The following is a 25,391-nucleotide window of genomic DNA, read 5'->3' as shown; positions in this document are numbered from 1 at the left end:
AAGATTGCGCCACTGCACTCTAGCCTGGGAGACAGCATGAGACCCTATCTCAAAAAAAAAAAAAAAAAAAAAAGGAAAAAGAAATGCTACTGATTTTTTATTTTTGTGTGTTGTTTTTGTATCCTGCAACCTTACCGAATTTGTTTATCAGTTCCAATTGTTTTTTGGTAGCGTCTCTAGGTTTTTCCAAATATAAGATCATATCATCTGCAAGCAATGATAATTTGACTTCTTCCTTTCCAGTTTGGATGCCCTTTATTTCTTTCTCTTGTCTGATTGCTCCAGCTAAGACTTCCAGTGCTATGTTGAATAACAGTGGTGAAAATGGGCACACTTGTTGTGTGCCAGATCTCAGAGAAAAGGCTTTCTGTTTTTCCCAATTTAGTGTGATACTAGCTGTGGGTCTGTCATGTGGTTTTATTGTGTTGAGATATGTTCCTTCTATACACAGTTATTTGAGGATTTTTATCCAGAAGGATGATGAATTTTATCAAGTGCATTTTCAGCATCAGTTGAAATGGTTATATGGTTTTTGTCCTTCATTCTTTTGATGTGATGTATCCCATTGATTGATTTGTAATATGTTGAACTATTTTTGTATCCCTGGGATAAATCTGACTTGGTCATAATGAATAATTTTTAAATGTTTTGTTGAATTTGGTTTGCTAGTATTTCATTGAGAATTTTCATGTCAATGTCCATCTGGAATATTGGCCTATAGTCTTCTTTTTTTGATGTGTCTTTGTCTGGTTTGGGTATAAGGGTAACACTGGCCTTGTGGAATTAGTTTGGAAGTATTACCTCCTCCTCTATATCCTGCAATTTATATATTTAGCCTTTTGCATGTATCAGGGTTTCCTATATTACCTAATAAATGGTCTTTTTTTAGTGTTTAATGTATGCTAAAAATAATATGTTCTGTGCCTATTGGGTATAAAGTTATAAACAAGTATATATAGGCTATTAATTGTATTTTTCAGAGATTTGATGTCTCTAATTCTTTATTTATCCATCTGTTTCTGCAGGAGGTATGTTAAGATTTTAACTAAATCACTGAGATAGCTATTTCTTCTGCACATCTGTCAGTTGTTGTTGTATATACTTTAAAGTTGTAAGTTATATATGTATTCCTATCTTCTCACTCTTTTATCAGCATCCTATATCCCTCTTTGGCCCACTGGTGATTTCTTGTCTTAATATCTATTCAGTCAGATATTAAAATTTTATCCAATTTTTTGATGCTAGGTTTATCTTCAAAAGTTCTTTTTCCATTCTTTTGTTTTTCAAACTTTCTATATCTTTGTTTGAACTGTCTATCTTATAGGACATATATTGGTGGCCTTTGTTTTCTTATAATCAAATCTGTGATTATCTGTCCTGTATTTACTGATTTTTAACTTTTTCTATACAATGTATCCTGTTGTCTTAAGATATATTACTGTTATTATTGAATTTATTTTTGCTTCAGTATTTTCTCTCTTTTCCTGCTCACTATGGGGTAGATCGAGTTTTCTTCTTTGTTTGTTATATTTATTCTCTTTTAGCTGAAGACTGACATTCATGCCTCTTTTAGCTGATGCCTCTTTTAGCTGAAGACTGACATTCATCATTATTTGCCCCTAGGATCAAAATGTTTTCATATCTATATTTGTCCCTTTCAAGATAAGTACTTTAGTACACTCTTTGGTCTTCCCCACACTTCCACTCTCATTATGTTGATGCTATGTAGAATTATAATTCCTGGTTGTTATAGAAATGTTTTATCTCTCTTTTTTCCTTGGACTTCTGCACACTCCTGCTTGTGCTCTCTCTCTCTCTTTTAGAAAATAGTAAACTCATAAGAAATTGTTTCAAACTTACTTTTTATATCTATTATAGGCTTATCTTCAATTTATTCCTCTGAGTACTTCTTCCAAGAGAGTTCTCAGAGTAGGTTTTTGTGTAGCAAACCTTCTGAGAACTTTAATATTTGAGACTGTTTTTGATATACCCTCATATCTGAATGGCAAATTCATTATAAAATTCTAACTTTAAAGTTATTTTCCTTTAATATATTAAAATCTCTAATTCTTTAAAAATATTCCGTTTTCCTGTTGCTCCAGGGTCACTCTGAAGAAGGTCAATGTCACTTCAATATTTATTATTTTATAGTGTATCTACTCTTTCTCTTCGTATGCCCTTAAAATTTTCACTTTGCCTTTAATGTTCATAATATCACTATAAATTCTCTAGTTGTGATTTTGGTACTCTTTTAGCCCTTTTAATATATACTCTTTTATTTTTAGTTCTCTAAATTAACAGGAGTCTTAAACTGTGAGATCCTTTGTTTCACATGATTGAATGAGTTGGACTTTTCTGTTTCAAGAGTTTGCAGCATCCAAGCTCCAATAAAACTAAGCTTAGTTATTTTCTTAGTACTTACATGTGTTCTGGATTTTATAGATTTTGTTTTTTTTTTTTTACTTGTTTGTTTGTTTGTTTGGTTGGTTGGTTGGTTTTTGAGACAGGGTTTCAGTCTGTCACCCAGGCTTGAGTACAGTGACCTGATCTCATCTCAGTGCAGCCTCGACCTCGGGCTCAAGCAATCCTCCTGCCTCAGCCCCCTAAGTAGCTAGGACTACAGGCACCCACCACCATTCCCAGCTAATTTTTTTATTTTTTGTAGAGACAAGGTTTTGCCATGTTGCTCAGGCTGATCTCGAACTCCTGGGCTCAAGCCATCTGTCTGCCTCAGCCTCCCAAAGTGCTGGGGTTACAGTAGTGAGACACCACGCATGGCCTCATATTTTTTTATTTTAATGAAAATGCAATTTGATGTTTTTATCCTTGTTGCTCTGTGAGATTTTCAGAAGTACAATAGATACTTGTCTTTAAACTGATGCCCATATTTTGAAGATTTTGATTTATATTTATATTTTGAGAATTTTCATTTTTTTTAAGAAAATAAAAATATCAGTTGGCAAGTTTTGCTTTCTCTGCCTTTTATAAGTATTCTTCCATCTCTCTCTGGCAGGGCCTACAAACTTTCCGCTTTTCTCCAGTTGTAAGTTTTGGGTGCCTCTTGTGCTAGTTTTAACATTTTTCAAGTATTTCCACATGCCCATCAATGGTTTTACTTTTGAGCCTTCTTATATATTCATCTTTTCATCAGCTTTACAAGTCAGTATATGTGGCAGTCTGAGCTTATGGAAAAGTTTTCTATATAAACACACCAGTTTATTCAGCTACCCCATTTGTATTATACCCACATTTGTATAATTTTTACATTAATAACTATGCCAGCTGTCAACTGTTTAATAAATTGTTACTCACCAAATTGTAATATATGATTCATAGAAATATAGAAATGTCACAAAGATCGTAATTTAAAATTATGATGGTTTTAATATTAAATTTGGAGTAATCCAATTTTTTATTTAATGTTGCATTTTTGATGGCTTACACAGTGACCAGCCATGTGTAACATACCCACATAGGAATATATCTTATTTAAAAATATTCTGTAGTTGTGCTATTTATACTATTTGCTCACTTGAGATACAAGAATCTGAATCACATTTAATAGGCAACTGTGATCTGTCTGACTTATTTACATATCTGTCTCTAACATATCCAAAGTGTGTGTCATTATCGCCAAGTAACTAAAAGATTAACTGAGAATTGTTGAAACCGCATCATTGAATAAGAACTACATATAGTTTGCCATCCAGCTGATTCTAAGGAACATCATATACAGCCACGAATATTTTATAGTAGGATTATGATTTTATTTCAAAACATTCCAAAGTAAGAAATTTGTGAAACTCATTAGCCAGGTGGGATAACCTGTCTGAGTATCTCTTTAATTATCCCAACCCTACGATCTGTGCATACAATGCTATTCTTATTCTATACCTATGTGATTTCTTGCTTATATTCAGGTAGGTATCTAGGCTTATGTTATTAACTGCAGAGGATTCATAAGTTCAGGTCTGAAGTGGGCAGTCTCATCAATTCCACTTAAGAGAGCAATTCCATTTGATCTTTTAAAAAATTCTGTCAACTGATTGCCTACCTCCAGTTATTGCCATAGAAGCTGCCTTTTTCTCCATTGTACAGTCCTACTGAGTATTTCCTTGACCTGCTTTGTTCTGTCTCAATGTAGGGATGCAAGGAATGAAAAATGGAATGGAAGAGATCTGTGAGAAAAAAAAGATAAATCCCACTTTTTTCTGTAGACATAGTTACCAATTCTATCTACAGTGAAATAAACCCTCCTTTAGAAGGAAGCACAGTTTCCCTTATAATACCTTGGTTAAAATATTAAGTATCTTTCCAAGCTGCAGCTGCTCTTTGGAATATTTTAATTTATAACCACATCATGTCTTTAATCTTGTAAATTTTATTTACTGTCTTAAAATATTCTTAACATTGAAACACTAAAATAATCATTACAAAATTGAAAACCTATCTTAATAATGATTAGAATTACAAAAAGGTCTACAACCTTTTATGTTTTCTTTTAGTGTAGGATAATTAGATGGTTATACACTGATAACCTCTCATAACCTCTGGTTTTTAAATGTTAAACAATGGGTTCTTAATCTAGGGAAGGATCTATGAATTTACTATCAGGTGTCTGTGAACATAAAATTTTGTGTTCACTGTATTTTTCTGCAGACAGTAGTAATAGTTTTTACTATTCTCAGAGACAGAGGTTGGTGAACTAAAAAATCAAGAATTACTATCTTAAAGAGCGGTAATTGGTACCTAGTTAAGAGAGATTTTGGAAGATAAAAATTTAAGAGTTCAATTTGCAATGCATTTTAAATTTATGTATTTATTTCCTTTTAGAAAGTAATATATACTGCAACTCAGCAATTGGGTTTACAAAACTGGTCATCTCAGAAAGAGAAGATTATACAGTTTTATAATCAACTTAAGGTAAGTATAAAATGGCATGTTAGCAATCCTTTGCCTGTGTTTCAATAGGAATTAATAAAATAAAGGGCAAAAATAATAATAAAAGAGAGATGTTACAGGTATAATTTTTAAAATTAAAGTCATTTATTAATTGTTAGTCAAGGCTTTATTATTTGGGTTCCAAGATGGCCGAATAGGAACAGCTCCAGTCTACAGCTCCCAGCATGAGCGATGCAGAAGACGAATGATTTCTGCATTTCCAACTGAGGTAACGGGTTCATTGCACTGGGGATTGTTGAACAGTGGGTGCAGTGCAGCGAGCGTGAGCCGAAGCAGGGCGAGGCATCGCCTCACCCAGGAAGCACAAGGGGTCAGGGAATTCCCTTTCCTAGCCAAGGAAAGGGGTGACAGACGGCACCTGGAAAATCGGGTCACTCCCACCCTAATACCGCACTTTTCCGAAGGTCTTAGCAAACGGCACACCAGGAGATTATATCCAGTGCCTGGCTTGGAGGGTCCTATACCCACAGAGCCTCATTGCTAGCACAGCAGTCGGAGATCAAACTGCAAGGTGGCAGCGAGGCTGGGGGAGGGGCGCCCGCTATTGCCGAGGCTTGAGCAGGTAAACAAAGCGGCCTGGAATCTCGAACTGGATGGAGCCCACCGCAGCTCAAGGAGGCCTGCCTGCCTCTGTAGACTCCACCTCTGGGGGCAGGGCACAGCCAAATAAAAGGTAGCAGAAACCTCTGCAGACTTAAATGTCCCTGTCTGACAGCTTTGAAGCGAGTAGTGGTTCTCCCAGCATGCAAATTGAGATCTGAGAACGGACAGACTGCCTCCTCAAGTGGGTCCCTGACCCTCAAGTAGCCTAACTGGGAGGCACCCCCTAGTAGGGGCAGACTGACACCTCACACGGCCGGGTACTCCTCTGAGAAAAAACTTCCAGAGGAACGATCAGGCAGCAACATCTGCTGTTCACCAATATTTACTGTTCTGCAGCCTTCACTGCTGATACCCAGACAAACAGGGTCTGGAATGGACCTCCAGCAAAATCCAACACACCTGCAGCTGAGGGTCCTGTTAGAAGGAAAACTAACAAACAGAAAGGACATCCACACCAAAACTCCATCTGTACGTCACCATCATCAAAGACCAAAGGTAGATAAAACCACAAAGACGGGGAAAAAACAGAGAAGAAAAACTGAAAATTCTAAAAATCAGAGAGCCTCTCCTCCCCCAAAGGAACACAGCTCCTCACCAGCAACGGAACAAAGCTGGACAGAGAATGACTTTGACGAGTTGAGAGAAGAAGACTTCAGATGATCAAACTTCTCCAAGCTAAAGGAGGAAGTTCGACCCCATGGCAAAGAAGTTAAAACCCTTGAAAAAAGATTAGATGAATGGCTAACTACAATAACCAATGCAGAGAAGTCCTTAAAGGACCTGATGGAGCTGAAAACCACCGCACGAGAACGATGTGACGCATGCACAAGCTTCAGTAGCCAATACGATCAACTGCAAGAAAGGTTATAAATGAAGCGAGAAGAGAAGTTTAGAGAAAAAAGAATAAAAAGAAATGAACAAAGCCTCCAAGAAATATGGGACTATGTGAAAAGACCAAATCTACATCTGATTGCTGTACCTGAAAGTGATGGGGAGAATGGAACCAAGTTGGAAAACACTCTGCAGGATATTTTCCAGGAGAACTTCCCCAACCTAGCAAGGCAAGCCAACATTCAAATTCAGGAAATAACGGAGAACGCCACAAAGATACTCCTTGAGAAGAGTAACTCCAAGACACATAATTGTCAGATTCACCAAAGTTGAAATGAAGGAAAAAACATTAAGGGCAGCCAGACAGAAAGGTCGGGTTACCCGCAAAGGGAAGCCCATCAGACTAACAGCAGATCTCTCGGCAGAAACTCTACAAGCCAGAAGAGAGTGGGGGCCAATATTCAACATTCCTAAAGAAAAGAATTTTCAACCCAGAATTTCATATCCAGCCAAACTAAGCTTCATAAGTGAAGGAGAAATAAAATCCTTTACAGACAAGCAAATGCTGAGAGATTTTGTCACCACCAGGCCTGCCCTAAAAGAGCTCCTGAAGGAAGCACTAAACATGGAAAGGAACAACTGTTACCAGCCACTGCAAAAACATGCCAAATTGTAAAGACCATCGAGGCTAGGAAGAAACTGCATCAACTAAAGAGCAAAATAACCAGCTAACATCATAATAACAGGATTGAATTCACACATAACGATATTAACCTGAAATGTAAATGGGCTAAATGCTCCAATTAAAAGACACAGACTGGCAAATTGGATAAAGAGTCAAGACCCATCAGTGTGCTGTATTCAGGAGACCCATCTCACACGCAGAGACACACATAGGCTCAAAATAAAGGGATGGAGGGAGATCTACCAAGCAAATGGAAAACAAAAAAGGCAGGGGTTGCAATCCTAGTCTCTGATAAAACAGACTTTAAACCAACAAAGATCAGAAGAGACAAAGAAGGCCATTACATAATGGTAAAGGGATCAATACAACAAGAAGACCTAACTATCCTAAATATATATGCAGCCAATACAGGAGCACCCAGATTCATAAAGTAAGTCCTTAGAGACCTACAAAGAGACTTAGACTCCCACACAATAATAATGGGAGACTTTAACACCCCACTGTCAACATTACACAGATCAATGAGACAGAAAGTTAATAGGATATCTATGAATTGAATTGAGCTCTGCACCAAGCAGACCTAATAGACATCTACAGAACCCTCCACCCCAAATCAACAGAATATACATTCTTTTCAGCACCACACCGCACTTATTCCAACATTGACCACTTAGTTGGAAGTAAAGCAGTCCTCAGCAAATGTAAAAGAACAGAAATTATAACAAACTGTCTCTCAGACCACAGTGCAATCAAACTAGAACTCAGGATTAAGAAACTCACTCAAAACCGCTCAACTACATGGAAACTGAACAACCTGCTCCTGAATGACTACTGGGTACATAACGAAATGAAGGCAGAAATAAAGATGTTCTTTGAAACCAATGAGAACAAAGACACAACATACCAGAATCTCTGGGACACATTCAAAGCAGTGTGTAGAGGGAAATTTATAGCACTAAATGCCCACAAGAGAAAGCAGGAAGGATCTAAAATTGAAACCCTAACAACACAATGAAAAGAACTAGAGAAGCAAGAGCAATCACATTCAAAAGCTAGCAGAAGGCAAGAAATAACTAAGATCAGAGTGGAACTGAAGGGAATAGAGACACAAAAAACCCTTCAAAAACTCAATGAATCTAGGAGCTGGTTTTTTGAAAAGATCAACAAAATTGATAGACCACTAGCAAAACTGATAAAGAAGAAAAGAGAGAAGAATCAAATAGATGCAATAAAAAATGATAAAGGGGATATCACCACTGATCCCGCAGAAATACAAACTACCATCAGAGAATACTATAAACACCTCTATGCAAATAAACTTGAAAATCTAGAAGAAATGGAAAAATTTCTCGACACATACACCCTCCCAAGACTAAAGCAGGAAGAAATAGAATCTCTGAATAGACCAATAACAGGCTCTGAAATTGAGGCAATAATTAATAGCCTACCAACCAAAAAAAGTCCAGGACCAGACGGATTCACAGCCGACTTCTGTCAGAGGTACAAGGAGAAGCTGGTACCATTCCTTCTGAAACTATTCCAATCAATAGAAAAAGAGGGAATCCTCCCTAACTCATTTTATGAGGCCAGCATCATCCTGATACCAAAGACTGGCAGACACACAACAAAAAGAATTTTAGACCAATATCCCTGATGAACATCAATGCAAAAATCCTCAATAAAATACTGGCAAACCGAATCCAGCAGCACATCAAAAAGCTTATCCACCATGATCAAGTGGGCTTCATCCCTGGGATGCAAGGCTGGTTCATCATACACAAATCAATAAACATAATCCAGCATATAAACAGAACCAACGACAAAAACCACATGATTATCTCAACAGATGCAGAAAAGGCCTTTGACAAAACTCAACACCACTTCATGCTAAAAACTCTCAATAAGGTATTGATGGGACATATCTCAAAATAATAAGAGCTATCTATGACAAACCCACAGCCAATATCATACTGAATGGACAAAAGCTGGAAGCATTCCCTTTGAAAACTGGCACAAGACAGGGATGCCCTCTCTCACCACTCCTATTCAACATAGTGTTGGAAGTTCTGGCCAGGGCAATCAGGCAGGAGAAGGAAATAAAGGGCATTCAATTAGGAAAAGAGGAAGTCAGATTGTCCCTGTTTGCAGATGACATGATTGTATATCTAGAAAACCCCATCATCTCAGCCCAAAATCTCCTTAAGCTGATAAGCAACTTCAGCAAAGTCTCAGGATACAAAATCAATGTGCAGAAATCACAAGCATTCTTATATACCAATAACAGACAAACAGAGAGCCAAATCATGAGTGAACTCCCATTCACAATTGCTTCAAAGAGAATAAAGTACCTAGGAATCCAACTTACAAGGGATGTGAAGGACCTCTTCAAGGAGAATTACAAACCACTGCTCAATGAAATAAAAGAGGATACAAACAAATGGAAGAATGTTCCATGCTCATGGGTAGAAAGAATCAATATGGTGCAAATGGCCATACTGCCCAAGGTAATTTATAGATTCAATGCCATCCTCTTCAAGCTACCAGTGACTTTCTTCACAGAATTGGAAAAAACTAAAGTTCATATGGAACCAAAAAAGAGCCCACATTGCCAAGTCAATCCTAAGCCAAAAGAACAAAGCTGGAGGCATCACACTACCTGACTTCAAACTATACTACAAGGCTACAGTAACCAAAGCAGCATGGTACTGGTACCAAAACCAAGATATAGACCAATGGAACAGAGCAGAGCCCTCAGAAATGATGCCACATATGTCCAACTATTGGATCTTTGACAAACCTGACAAAAACAAGAAATGGGAAAAGGATTCCCTATTTAATAAATGGTGCTGGGAAAACTGGCTAGCCATAGGTAGAAAGCTGAAACTGGATCCCTTCCTTACACCTTATACAAAAATTAATTCAAGATGGATTAAAGACTTAAATGTTAGACCTAAAACCATAAAAACCCTAGAAGAAAACCTAGGAAGTACCATTCAGGACATAGGCGTGGGCAAGGACTTCATGTCTAAAACAACAAAAGCAATGGCAACAAAAGCCAAAATTGACAAATGGGATCTAATTAAACGAAAGAGCTTCTGCACAGCAAAAGAAACTACCATCAGAGTGAACAGGCAACCTACAGAATGGGAGAAAATTTTTGCAATCTACTCATCAGACAAAGGGCTAATATCCAGAATCTACAAAGAACACAAACAAATCTACAAGAAAAGAACAAACAGCCCCATCAAAAAGTGGGTGAAGGATATGAACAGACACTTCTCAAAAGAAGACATTTATGCAGCCAAAAGACACATGAAAAAATGCTCATCATCACTGGCCATCAGAGAAATGCAAATCAAAACCACAATGAGATACCATTTCACACCAGTTAGAATGCTGATCATTAAAAAGTCAGGAAGCAACAGGTGCTGGAGAGGATGTGGAGAAATAGGAACACTTTTACACTGTTGGTGGATATGTAAACTAGTTCAACCATTGTGGAAGTCAGTGTGGCGATTCCTCAGGGATCTTGAACTAGAAATACCATTTGACCCAGCCATCCCATTACTGGTTATATACCCAAAGGATTATAAATCATGCTAGTATAAAGACACATGCACACGTATGTTAATTGCGGCACTATTCACAATAGCAAAGACTTGGAACCAACCCAAATGTCCAACAATGATAGACCGGATTAAGAAAATGTGGCACATATACACCATGGAATACTATGCAGACATAAAAAATGATGAGTTCATGTCCTTTGTAGGGACATAGATGAAGCTGGAAACCATCATTCTCAGCAAACTATCGCAAGGACAAAAAACCAAACACCGCATGTTCTCACTCATAGGTGGGAATTGAACAATGAGAACACATGGACACAGGAAGGGGAACATCACACACCAGGGCCTGTTGTGGGGTAGGGGGAGAGGGGAGGGATAGCATTAGGAGATATACCTAATATTAAATGATGAGTCGATGGGTACAGCACACCAACATGGCACATGTATACTTTTTTAACTAACCTGCACATTGTGCACATTAGTATAATGTGCACAACTTATACTAAACTTATACTAAAACTTAAAGTATAATAAATTTTAAAAAAAGTTAAAAGAAAAACAATATGAATTCTTGCAATCCATGAACACAGGATATCTTTCCATTTATTTGTGTCCTCTTTACTTTCTTTAATAAGTGTTTTATAGATGATGATATATGTTTTATAGAGATCTTTCACCTTCTAGGTATTTCATATTTTTGTAGCTATTATAAATGGAATGCTTTCTTAATTTCTTTCTCAGTCAGTGTTGCTACTGGCATATAGAAATGCTACTGATGCCGGGCGCGGTGGCTCACGCTTGTTATCCCAGCACTTTGGGAGGCCGAGGCGGGCGGATCACAAGGTCAGGAGTTCGAGACCACGGTGAAACCCCGTCTCTACTAAAAAATACAAAAAATTAGCCGGGCGTGGTGGCGGGCGCCTGTAGTCCCAGCTACTCGGAGAGGCTGAGGCAGGAGAATGGCGTGAACCCAGGAGGCGGAGCTTGCAGTGAGCCGAGGTCGAGCCACTCCACTCCAGCCTGGGTGACAAAGCGAGACTCTGTCTCAAAAAAAAAAAAAGAAATGCTACTGATTTTTGTATGTTTATTTTGTATTCTGCAACCTTATTAAATTCATTTATTAGTTTTAAAAGCTTTTTGGTGGAGTCATTAGTACTTTCTGTATAGATGATCATGTCATCTGCAAACAGGATGGCTTAAATTTCTCCTTTCTAATTTGGATATCTTTTATTCCTTTCTGGTGCCTAATTGCTCTGCCTAGAACTTCCAGTAACATTTTGAGGAAATATGGTGAAAGTGAGCATCTTCATCTTGTCCCAGATCTTAGAAGAAAGGCTTTCAACTTTTCCCTGTTCAGGATGATGTTAGCTGTGGGTTTGTCATATTTTCGCTTTATTGTGTTGATGTATGCCCCTTCTATGTCCAGTTTGTTTAAGGTTTTTTTTATTATAAAGGTATGCTGATTTTTGTAAATGCTTTTTCAGCATCAATAGTAATGATAAGGTGGTATTCGTCCCAGATTTTGTTAATGAGATATATCGTGTTTACTGTTTTGCATATGTTGAACAATCCTTTCATTGCTGGGATGAATCCCACTTGATCATGGTTAATGATCTTTTTAATGTCTTGTTAAATTCAGTTTGCTAGTATTACATTCAGAATTTTTGCATCTATGTTCATCAAGGATATTAGTCAGTGGTTTCCTTTTTTGTTGTGTTCTTGTCTGGTGTTGATATCAGAGTAATGCCAGCTTCATAGAACACATTGGGAATCATTTTCTTGAAGAATCTGAGTAGAATTGGTATTAGTTCTTCTTTAAAAATTTGGTAGAATTCAGCAGTGAAGCCATCACATCCTGGGCTTTTCTTTGATGGAAAACTCTTTATTACTCATTATTGACCTGCATAGGTTTTCTTTTCTTCATAATTCAATCTTGATAAGTTGTATGTGTCCAGCAATATATCAATTTCTTCTAGGTTTTCTAATTTGTTGGCATATAGTTATTCATAGTAGTCTTTTATGATCCTTTATATTTCTGTGGTATCAGCTATAATGTCTCCTTTTTCTTCTCTGATTTTATTTATGTGAGTCTTTTATTGTTAGTCTAGTGAAAGATTTGTTGATTTTTAAAAATCTTTTCAATAATCAAGGTGTTTGTTTTATTGATCTTTTGTATTTTTTACTCTCTATTCTCTCATCTTTATTTTTTGGGTTTTGATTGTTCTTATTTTTCTAGTTTCTTGAGGTGTAAGTGTGTTTATTTTGGATCTTTTTACTTTTTTGATGTAGATGTTTATTGCTATAAACTTCCTTCTTTTTTTTTTTTTTTTTTTTTGAGATGGAGTATCACTCTGTCCCCCTAACTAGAGTGCACTGGTGCGATCTCAGCTCACTGCTGAGACTTAGTTAGTAAGTCTCACAGGATCTGATGGTTTTTATTTTCCTGCACAAGCTCTGCACCTCCAGGGTTCAAGCGATTCTCCTGCCTCAGCCTCCCGAGTAGCTGGGACTACAGGCGCCCACCATGCCTGGCTAATTTTTGTATTTTTAGTAGGGACAGGGCTTCACTATGTTGCCCAGACTGGTCTTGAACTCTTGACCTCGTGATCCACCCACCTCGGACTCCCAAAGTGCTCGGATTACAGGCGTGAGCCACCACACCAGGCCAAACTTCCTTCTTAAAGGAAAGAATGCATTATGTTTATCCAACTTCCTTCCTTCCTTGGTTTTGCTATATCCTATTGGTTTAGGTATGTGGTGTTTCCATTTTCATTTCTCTCAAGGAATTTTTTAAATTATTTTTTAATTTTTTTCATTGACCCATTGCTTGTACATGAGCACATTGTTTAATTTTCACATATTTGTACAATTTCCAAAGTTCCTCCTGTTACTGATTCTTAGTTTTATTTCATTGTTCTCAGAAAAGATACTTGATTGGATTTCCATTTTTCAAAAATAGTGAAGAGTTGTTTTGTGGCTTAATATATGGTTTGTCTTTGAAAATGTTCCATGTGCTGTTAAAAATAATGTCTATGTTATATCTGTTGGGGGAAATATTCTATTAGGTTCACTTGGTCTAGATTGCAGTTTAACTCTTATGTTTCTTTATTTTCTGCCTATATGAGTTATCCATTGATGACAGTAGGGTGTTGAAATTTCCTACTATTATTGTATGATATGGTTTGGCTGTGTCCCTACCCAAATCTCATCTTGAATTCCGTGTTGTGGGAGGTAATTGAATTATGGGGCAGGTCTTTCCCGTGCTGTTCTCATGATAGTTAGTAAGTCTTATGGGATCTGATGGTTATTATAAGGGAGAGTTTTCCTGCACAGGCTCTTTTTGCTTACTGCCATTCCATGTAAGAGGTAACTTGCTCTTCCTTGCCTTCTGCCATTATTGTGAGGCTTCCCCAGCCATGTGGAACTGTAAGTTCAATTAAACCTCTTTCTTTTATAAATTGCCCAGTCTTGGGTATGTCTCTATCAGCAGTATGAAAACAGACAAATGCAGTAAACTGGTACCAGTAGAGTGGGGTGTTGCTGAAAAGATACCCGAAAATGCAGAAGCAACTTTGGATCTGGGTAACAGGCAGAGGTTGGAACAGTTTGGAGGGCTCAGAAGAAGACAGGAAAATGTGGGAAAGTTTGGAACTTCCTAGAGACTTGTTGAATGGCTTTGATCAAAAGTCTGATAGCAATATGAAAAATAAGGTCCAGGCTGAGGTGGTTTCAAACAGAGATGAGGAACTTGTTGGGAACTGGAGTAAAGGTGACTCTTGTTAAGTTTTAACAAAGAGACTGGTGGCATTTTGCCCCCGCCCTAGAGATTTGTGGAACTTTGAACTTGAGAGAAATGATTTAGGGTATCTGGTGGAAGAAATTTCTAAGCAGCAAAGCATTCAAGAGGTGATTTGGGTGCTGTTTAAAGGCATTCCATTTTATAAGAGAAGCAGAGCATAAAAGTTTGGAAAATTTGCAGCCTGACAATGCGATAGAAAAGAAATCTCATTTTCTGAGGAGAAATCCAAGCCAGCTGCAGAAATTTGCATAAGTAATGAGGATCCAAATGTTAATCCCCAAGACACTGGGGAAAGTGTCTCCAGGGCATGTCAGAGGTCTTCATCGCAGCCCTTCCCATCACAGGCCTGGAGGCCTAGGAAGAAAAAATGGTTTCATGGGCCAAACCTAGGGTCTCTGTGCTGTATGCAGCCTGAAAGGGGACAACATAGAGCTCCAGCCATGGCTTCAGAGGGTGCGAGCCTCAAGCCTTGGCAGCTTCCATGTGATGTTGAGCCTGCAAGTGCACAGAGGTCCAGAACTGGGGTTTGGGAGCCTCTGCTTAGATTTCAGAAGATGTATGGAAATGCCTGGATGTCCAGGCAGAATTTTGCTGCAGCGGTGGAGCTCTCATGGAGAACCTCTGCTAGGGTGGTACAGAAGGGAAATGTGGGGTTGAAGCCCCCACACAGAGTCTACTGGAGCACCATCTAGTGGAGCTGTTAGAAGAGGGCCACCATCCTCCAGAACCCAGGATGGTAGATCCACTGACAGCTTGCACTGTGCACCTGGAAAAGCCACAAACACTCAATGCCAGCCCATGAAAACAGCCAGGAAAGAGGCTATACCCTGCAAAGCCACAGGGGCAGAGCTGTCCAAGACCAGCGGAACCCACCTTTTGCATCAGCGTGATCTGGATGTGAGACATGAAGTCAAAGGAGATCATTTTGGAGCTTTAAGATTTGACTGCCCCACTGCATTTTGGACTTACATGAGGCCTGTAGCTCCTTTGTTTTGGCCAATGTCTCCATTTGGAATGGCTATGTATTAGTCTGTTTTCATGCTGCTGATAAAAGACATACCCAAGACTGGGAAGAAAAAGAGATTTAATTGGATTTACAGTTCCACATAGCTGGGGTGGCCTCAGAATCATGGGGAGAGGCAAAAGGCACTTCTTACATGGTGTCAGCAAGAGCAAAATGAGGAGGCAAAAGCAGAAACCCCTGATAAACCCATCAGATCTCATGAGACTTAATTCACTATCACAGGAATAGCAGGGGAAAGACCAGCCCCCATGATTCAATTGCCTCCTCTGGGTCCCTCCCGTAACACATGGGACTTCTGGGAGATACAATTCAAGTTGAGATTTGGGTGGGGACACAGCCAAACTATATCAGGCTATGTTTATCCAATGCCTGTACCCCCATTTGTATCTAGGGAGTAACTAACTTGGTTTTGATTTTACAAGCCCATAGGCAGAAGAGACTTGCCTCTTCTCAGATGAGACTTTGGACTGTGGATTTTTGAGTTAATGCTGAAATGAGTTAAGACTTTGGGGGACTGTTGGGAAGGCATGACTGGTTTTGAAATTTGAGGACATGAGATTTGGGAGAGACCAGGGGTGGAATGATATGGTTTGGCTGTGTCCCCACCCATATCTCATCTTGAATTCCCATGTGTTGTGGGAGGGACCCAGTAGGAGGTAATTGAATTATGGATCAAGTCTTTCCCATGCTGTTCTTATGATAGTAAGTCTCATGAGATCTGATGGTTATTACAAGGGAAAGTTTTCCTGCACAAACTCTTTTTGCTTGCTGCCATCCATATAAGGTGTGACTTGCTTCTCCTTGCCTTCTGCCATGATTGTGAGGCTTCCCCAGCCACATGGAACTGTAACTCCGATTAAACCTCTTCCTTTTGTAAATTGCCCAGTCTTGGATATGTCCTTATTAGCAGTGTGAAAACGGACTAATACATCATATTGCAGTCAATCTCTCCCTTTAGATCTGTTAATATTTGCTTTAATTGGAGAATTTAGTTCATTTACATTCGAGATTATTATTGATGTGTAAGAACTTGCTACTGCCATTTTGTTACTTATTTTCTGGTTGTTTTTGTAACTCGTCTTTTCCTTTCTTCTTTTCTTCCTTTCTTCCTTTGTACTTAAGTGATTTTCTCAGGGAGTATGCTTTAGTTCCTTGCTTCTTATTTATAGTGTATCTATGATAGGTTTTTGCTTTGTGGTTCTGAAAAATCGTAGTTATAATAAGTTAAACTCATGACAACATAACTTTAATCACAACGAAAAGAAACAAACTAAACTAAAAAACTCCACATTATAACTCCATCTTCCCCACCTTCCAACTTGTGGATATCTCTATTTACATCTTTTTATATTGTCTATCTCACAACAAATTGTTTTAGTTATTATTTTTGACATTTTTCTCTTTTAGTCTTCATGTTAAAGATATGAGTATTTTACACACCACAATTACAGTATTAGAGTAATCTGAATTTTGGTGTACCTGCTTTTATCAGTGAGCTTTATACCTTCAAATATTTTCTTGTTACATGTTATCATAATTTTCCTTCAGATTGAAGAACTCCATTTAGCCTTTCTTGTAAGACAGGTCTGATGGTGATGAATCCCCTCAGCTGTTTCATGTCTGAGAAAGTTTTTAACTCTCCTTCATGTTAGAAGAATGGGTTTTCTGGCTACAGTATTCTCAGTTGACAGTTTTTTTCTGTCAGGACTTCAAATATATGATCCCACTGCCTCTGGCCTGTAAGGTTTCCAATGAAAAGTCTGCTGCTAGATGTATCAGAACCCCTTTAAGTGTTATTTGTTTCTTTCTCTTTCTGCTTTTAGGATCCTCTCCTGTCCTTGATCTTTCAGAGTTTATTATATGCCTTGGGGTAGTCTTATTTGAGTTAAATCTGCTTGGTGATCTTTGACCTTTCTGTACCTGGATATTTATATCATTCTCTACATTTGTAAAGTTTTCTGTTATTATTTCTTGATATAAGCATTCTACCTCTTTTTCTTTCTCACTCTCTCTCGAAGGCTAGTGACTTTTATATATGCTCTTTTGATGCTGTTCCACAGACGTCATGAGCATCCTTCATTCAATTTCATTCTTGTCTGTTATTCTACTTTCACTGTGTGTCTTGGTCTGTTTTGTGTTGCTATAAAGAAATATCTGAGGCTGAGTAAATTATAAAGAAAAGACGTGTATTTGGTTCATAATTCTGATGGCTGAAAAGTTCAAGATTTGGCACCTGGTGAGGGCCTCTGGCTGCTTCCACGCATGGCAGAAAGTGAAAGGGAGCTGCCATGTGTAGATGGAACATGGTAAGATAGGAAACGAGAGATGGGCAAGATGCCAGGCTTTTTTTAATAACCAGCTCTTGAAGGAACTATTAGAGTGAGAACACATTCACCCCTGAGGGAAGACATTAATCTATTCATGAAGGATCCCCACAAGATATAAACACTTCTCATTAGGCCCCATCTCCATCAGACATCAAATTTCAACATGATTTATGAAGGTGACAAATATTCAAACTGTACCACTGAGTACTTTCAAATAGCCTGTCTTTGAGCTCACTGGTTGTTCTGATGGATCTGCTATTAAGACCCTCTAATGCATTATTTTAAAATAAGTTTTTATACTAGACTTACAGCGTACATGTACAGGTTCGTGACATGGTTATATTGTGTGATGCTGAGGTTTGGGCTTCTATTTATCCCGTTATCCAGATAGTGAACATAGTACACAATAGGAATTTTTTCAACCCTTGCTCCCTTCCTTTCCTCCCTCCTTCTGGAGTCCCCAATGTCTGTTGTTCCCAAATTTCTGCCCATGTGTACTTAAGATTTACCTGTTACTTGTAAGTGAGAACTTGTGATATTTGATTTTCCGTTTCAGTGCTAATTTGTATAGGATAATGGCCTCCATCTGCATCCATGTTGCTATAAAGGACCTGATTTCATTCTTTTTTATGGATGCATAGTATTTTATGGTGTATATTTGTGACATTTTCTTGATCCAGTCCACCATTAATGGGCACCTAGGTTGATTTCATGTCTTTGCTACTATGAATAGTGCTGCAATGAACATATGAATGTAGATACCTTTTTGGTATAATGATTAATTTTTCTTTGGGTACATACCCTGTAATAGGATTGCTGGGGCAAATGGTAGTTCTATTTTTAGTTCTTTGAGACATCTCCAAACTGCTTTCCACAGTGACTGAACTAATTTACATTCCCACCAACAGTGTATAAGTATGCCCTTTTCTCTACAGCATCACCAGCATATGTTTTTGTTTTACATTTTAGTAGCAGCCATTCAAATTGATATGAAACCAATTCATTGTGGTTTTCATTACTTTTCTCTGATAATTAGTGATATGAGCATTTTTTCATATGTTTATTGGCCTCTTATATGTCTTCTTTTGAGAAGTGTCTGTTCATCTCCTTTGCCCACTTTTTAATGGAGTTATTTATTTATTTATTTATTTATTTATTTGTTTGCTTGTTGAATTCTTTAAGTTGCTTATAGATTTTGGATACTGGACCTTTGTCAGATGCATAGTTTGCAAATATCTTCTCCCCACTGTTTATTTTTGTCAGTTTTGTTGAAGATCAGATGGTTGTAGGTACATGGCTTTATTTCTGGATTTTCTGTTCTGTCCTTTTATTCAGATAAATAAACCAAAAGAATAAAATATAGAATAAGTCAGGCTGGGTGCAGTGGCTCATGCCTGAAACCCCAGCACTTTGGGAGGCCGAGACAGGTGGATCACTTGAGGTCAGTAGTTTGAGACCAGCATGGCCAACATGGTGAAACCCTGTCTTTACTAAAAAATAAAAATACCAAAAAAAAATTAGCTGGGCATGATGGCGTGCGCCTGTAATCCCAGCTATTTGAGAGCCGAGGTAGGAGAATCACTTGAACCCTGGAAGCAGAGGTTGCAGTGAACCAAGATCGCATCATTGCACTCCAGCCTGGGCAAGAAAGTGAGACTTCATCTCATAAAATAAAATAAAAAGGAATTAATTAAGAAATTAACCTTATTAAATGTGGACACTTCATATATGATGGAAGTAGCAAACCAGTAAGGAAAAGTCTTGGAAAAATGATTATTCACATAGGGAAAAATAGATCCTCAACTGGCACCTTAAAAAAATTCCAGACAATTTAAAAATGGGAAATGTGAATATCTAAAACTTTTAGGGAGGATGAGGTAGAGCAAGATGGTGGAATAGAACCTTCAAAGAATCATACCCTTGAAAGAGCATCAAATTGAACAACTATCCACACAAGAAAACACCTTCACGAGAGCTAAATAATTAGGTGAGAGATCAGAGTACCTAATTTTATCATAATTAACAGAAAAGACACATTGAAAAAAGTAGAAAGAACAGTCTCACACTGCCTACACTAGCCCTACCCCAACCCCAGGCAGCACAGAGCTCAGGGAAAGATTCTGTCCACTTGAGAGAGGGAGAGGAAAGTGTGTGAGACTTTGCATTTAGTACTGGCCCTGCCACGATAAAAGACAACACCAGGCATAACACCATGGCCCCTGATTCCAGGCTGGTGAGCACAAAGAGAGTATTTAGACTCACTGTGGACCAGAAAGGAATCTGTCATCCCAGTGGGAGAAACTCAAGTCCTGACCCAATTCACCATTGGCTGACTAAAGTGGGCTCAGGTCCCAAATAAAATTCTGTGGTAGGCAGGCCATAGTATAACAGTCCTTGGGTGATGCCAATGCTGTGCTGATCTGGCAGGCTGGGGGATTTGGGTGTGGCCCTGCATGAGATCAGCTGCAGCAGCTATGCAAAGCCCATGTCACTCTTTTCCCAGCTCCAGGCAGTGCAGTGTGAAGAGAGACTCCTTCCACTTAGGAGAGGAAAGTATGCAGGGGACTTTGCCTTGGAACCTAGTACCAGCTCTGCCATTGTAAACTAGAGTACCAGAAGAGCCTTGTGGACCCTGATTCCAGGCAGATACTCCTGAACAGTACTTCTAGACCCAACCCAGGCAAGAAGGGAATCAGCTGCCTTGGCAGGATGGATCAAAGTCCTGGCCATTGGCTAACTAAAGTGGCCTCAGGCCATGAATAAATATCAATGGCAGGTAGGCAGTGGTGGCTGCAGGCCTTGGGCAAGCCCCAGTGCTGCAAAGGTCTAGAGGCCATGGGCAGTGTGGTACCTGCTCTAGGATGTGACAAAAACAGTATTAAGAGGAAAGTTTATAGCACTGAATGCCTACATTAAGAAATTAGAAAGATCTCAATTAGCAATCTAGCATTGCACCCAACTGTACTATAAAAACAAGAACAAACTAATCCCAAAGCTAGCAGAAGAAAAGAAATAACTAAAATCAGAGCAGAACTGAAGAAAATTGAGAGATTGAGACCCAATAATCTATACAAAGGATCAATGAAACCAAAAGTTGGTTTTTTGAAAGGACAAACAAGATCAATAGACCACTAGCTAGATTAACAAAAAAAAAAAAGGAAGATCCAAGTAAGTACAATCAGAAACAACAAAGATGATGTTATAAACTACCCTACAGAAATACAAAAGATCCTCAAAGACTATTACGAACACATCTATTTACACAAAATAGAAAATCTAGAGGAAATGGTTGAATTCCTAGAAACAAACAACCTCCCAAGATTCAATCAGGAGGAGACTGAAACCCTGAAAAGACCCACAACACGTTCCAAAATTGAGTCAGTAACAAAAACCTACCAAACAAAAAAAAAACCCTGGACCAGAAAGATTCACAGTCAAATTCTACCAGATGTACAAAGAAGAGTTAATACCAATGGTAATCAAATTATTCAAATAAAAAATCAAGTAGGGATTACTCCCAAACTCATTATATAAAATCAGTATTATCCTAATATCAAAATCAGGCCAAAACATGCAATACCACAATGAAAAAAGAAAACTACAGACCAACATCTTTGATGGACATAGTTGCAAAAATCCTCAACAAAATACTAGCAAACTAAATCCAGCAGGACATCAAAAAAAGTGAATTCACCATGATCAAGAAGGCTTGATTCCTGGGATGCAAAGTTGGTTCAACATATGCAAATTAATGAATGTGATTCACCACATAAACAGAATTAAAAACCATATGATTGGCTGGGCACAGTGGCTCACACCTGCAATTCCAAGACTTTGGGAGGCAGAGGTGAGTGGATCACTTGAGACTAGGAGTTCAAGACCAACCTGGCCAACATGGAGAAACCCCATCTCTACTAAAAATACAATAATTAGCCAGCTGTGGTGGCATGCACCTGTAGTCCCACATACTCAGGAGGCTGAGGCACGAGATCGCTTGAACCTGGGAGGCAGAGGTTGCAGTGAGTCCAGATTGTACCACTGCACACCAGCCTGGGCAACAGAGCAAGACTCTGTCTCAAAGAAAAAAAAAACAAAAACAAAACATATGATTGTCTCAGTAGATGCAGAAAAAGCATTTGATAAAATCCAACATCCCTTTTTGATAAAAAATCTCAACAAACTAGGCATCAAAGGAACATATCTTAAAAAAAGAGAGAAAGAAAGAAAGAAAGCCATACTGAATAGGTGGAAGCTAAAAGCATTCCGCTTAAGAATTGGAATAAGACAAGGATGCCCACTCACACCACTCTTATGCAACATAGTACGGGAAGTCCTAGCCAGAACAACCAGGTAAAAGAAAGAAAGAAAAGACATCCAAATAGGAAAAGAGGAAGTTAAATTATGCCTCTTTGCTGATGGTATGACTCTGTACCTGTTATTAAAATAAAAAATAAAAAATAAATTTTAAAAAACATAGCCAAGAGGCTCCTAAATCTGGTAAACAACTTCAGCAAAGTTTCAGGACACAAAATCAATGTAAAAAAAAAATCAGTAGCATTTCTATACACCAATAACATTCATGCTGAGAGCCAAATAAAGAACACAAACTCATTTATTATAGCCACAAAAAAATAAAATAGTCAATGGCTATAGAGATATATTGGTTAATAAACTTAAAATCATTAATGAATGAATAAATCTGTAAATTTTGTTTTAGGTTTGTGTTGGTGTGATGTTAGTGGGCCCAACAGGTGGAGGAAAGACAACAGTCAGAAGAATTTTGGAAAAAGCATTAACGCTATTACCAATTGCAGACTTCTTATCAGTTGCAGAAAGAAAATCTGCTTCAAAGGTAAATGTTCTGTTAAATAAAATGTTTCTCTATTTGTTCATATCTTATTTTACACTTTAATATTTTATGTTCTCTTTATACTGGTATTTTCATTACTCATTAAACTTATTGCTAGGAATTTTGTAGTTAAGAATCATAATGAGTGGGATTTTTAACTTAAATCTCAAACTGATCATTACTAGTTTAAAGAAACTATTGTATATTTATTTTGTATCTAGGCATCTTAATAAATGAACTTTTAATTTCTTATTGTTTTTAGGTATCAATTGAATCATCTTCAAATGAAAATAATTTTGTCTTTTTTTGAATATTTATATAACTTCTAATGAATTAACTTTCCAAGTTAATTTTAATTAATTTCCAAGTTAACATTAATACAATGTTAACTGTAATATTTCTTCCTTACTTTATCTGGAATGTATTTAATATTTATGCATTTAATATGATATTTGATCTTGGTCACTGATAAATATTCCTTTTCACACTTTGGAATTTTCTATTCACATTACACTTTGGTTTTTTTTTTTTTTGGCTGTTAGAATTTATTAAATTATTTTCAGCATCTATTTTTAAAATCTTTTAACTGATTAATGTAATAAACTATGTTGATTTATTAATGTTAACTTGTCTTTGAATTCCTTGCATAGTGCCTACTTAGTCATGATATATTTTTATTCAATATAAAGTCAGACTCCACTAAATAATATGTACTTCAATTACTTAGGTAGTGATTTATTGTTGGTAACATATTCCAAAAATTTACAAATTCAGATTCTTGGTTATGTGGATTTTTTTTCTGTTAGTGGGAAATATCCGGCTTCGAGATTATACATGTAGTAGTTCATAATCTTTTTGCTTTTCCCTTCATGCAAATTTTACTTCCTGAAAGATCTCAATTAGTTCTTACACAGTTATTATAACTAATAAGAGGTGAATTATCACAGCAATAATAATAATAACTAATATGTATGGACTACCTAAAAAGGTCCAAGCAGGGTGCCAAAACACTTTTGCTTGAATTATCTTATTTAATTCTCACAACAACTGTGAAGACAGTAATTTGCTTTATTAAAAACAGTTTTTTAAGTACAAAAGTAGTACATATAATTGTGAGAAATTTGGAAAATAAAATGTGAAGAAATAATAATCACCTAGAATGATAATACAGTAAAATGTGAAAACATATTACTGTATTAGCTTTGATTATTTATTCTACACTAAATATATTTTGAAATAACCGAGATAGTACCATGTATAAGAAATCTTAGTTTTTCCTACCTTGGGATTTTCACGTAATGTTATATGCTGAGAATTAACCTTATGACATTAAACATTTCTGACAAATATCCCAATTAATGTATTCTGTATATATGACTATACTATAATTTATTTAATGATTCTCACATGTTTCATAGTTTTAAATTTTTGTTTTTTAAAGATATAATTGTAATAAACATACTTAGGAATGGTAGTAGGACCTGAGGTGATGGAATTATTTTGGTCATCCTTAGTTTATGACTTTCTTCTTACTGGTCTGTTCAAGACCTTCTCTTTATTTTAGTTTAGTTTTGTTTAATTTATTTACCTTATTTCCTTATCTTTCTTTTTCCTCTTCATCATAGGAACACTCCTTGCTATATGCCTTTAGATATATGTGTGTCCTTAAAAATTTTATACCCAATAATGTAATTGCTGGTTGGCATGGTATAACTTCACCATGTATTGCCAGGTAAAATTCACACACTTGAGATAAACCATTTTAAGTGTACATTCTGGTGACATTTAATATATTCACAATGTTATGCAATTACTACCTCCCTCTAATTTCCAAATATTTTTATCACCCCAGGAGAACACCCCTTTCTCATTAAGAAATCACCCCCTATTCTCCTATCTTCCCATTCCCTGGAAGCCACTAATTGGCTTTCTCTTTCTATAGATTTGCCTCTTTTGGCAGAGATGTATATAGATATATATCTGGGTTGTTTCTACCTTTTGGATGCAATGAATATTACTGTTGTAAACATTTGTGTACAAGTTGAGTAGACATATGATTTCATTTCTCTTGGATAAATACCTAGGAATAGAATTGTTGGGTCATACGGTAATTCTGTGTTTAGCTTTTTGAGGAACCACCAAAGTGTTTTCCACAGTAACTACATCATTTTAAATTGCCATTAGCAATGTATGAGGCTTTCTGTTTCTCCATATCCTCACCAACATTTATTATTTCCCATTCTAGTGGATGCGAAGTACTATCTCATTGTAGTTTTGGTGTTGAATACCTTTTCATATGCTTATTGGCCATTTGTGTATCTTCTCTGGAGACATGTCTGTTCATGTCTTTGTCCATTTTTAAATTGTTGTCTTTTTGTTGTTCAGTTGTGAGAGTTCTTTATATATTCTGGACACAAAACTCTTACCAGATTGTGATCTGCAAATTTTTTTTCCTGTTTTGTGAGTTCTCTTTTCCCTTTCTTGATGTGAAGCGTAGGGGTCCAACTTCGTTCTTTTACATAGGGATATCCAGCTCTTCCTGCACCATTTGTTAAAGTCTATTATTTTCCCCACTAAATGATCTTGGCATTTTTTGTTGAAAATCAGTTGGCCACAGATGTTTGGGTTTGTTTCTGGTCTCACAGTTCTATTTCATTGTTCTATATGTCTTTCCTTATACCAGAATAGATATGTTGTGATTGCTATATAGTTTTATATAGTAGTCTCCCTGTATCCATGGTT

The 25,391-nt window shown here is 37.3% G+C and overlaps 1 protein-coding gene across 1 annotated transcript in view; it reads left to right on the top strand.

Annotated features, from left to right (window-relative positions):
* DNAH14 (dynein axonemal heavy chain 14) overlaps nt 1–25,391 on the top strand; it is a 463,650-nt gene that overhangs the window by 224,582 nt on the left and 213,677 nt on the right. The window contains exons 36-37 of the mRNA XM_034947740.3: nt 4,834–4,923; nt 22,518–22,652. Of these exons, the coding sequence (XP_034803631.2) occupies nt 4,834–4,923; nt 22,518–22,652 (225 nt within the window). The remainder of the gene's footprint in view (nt 1–4,833; nt 4,924–22,517; nt 22,653–25,391) is intronic.

The sequence above is a fragment of the Pan paniscus genome, chromosome 1, assembly GCF_029289425.2.
Source record: "Pan paniscus chromosome 1, NHGRI_mPanPan1-v2.0_pri, whole genome shotgun sequence".
In the NCBI taxonomy this organism is placed as follows: domain Eukaryota; kingdom Metazoa; phylum Chordata; class Mammalia; order Primates; family Hominidae; genus Pan; species Pan paniscus.
The sequence above is the reverse complement of the archived record's forward strand: the minus strand, read 5'-3'. Positions and strand labels throughout refer to the sequence as shown.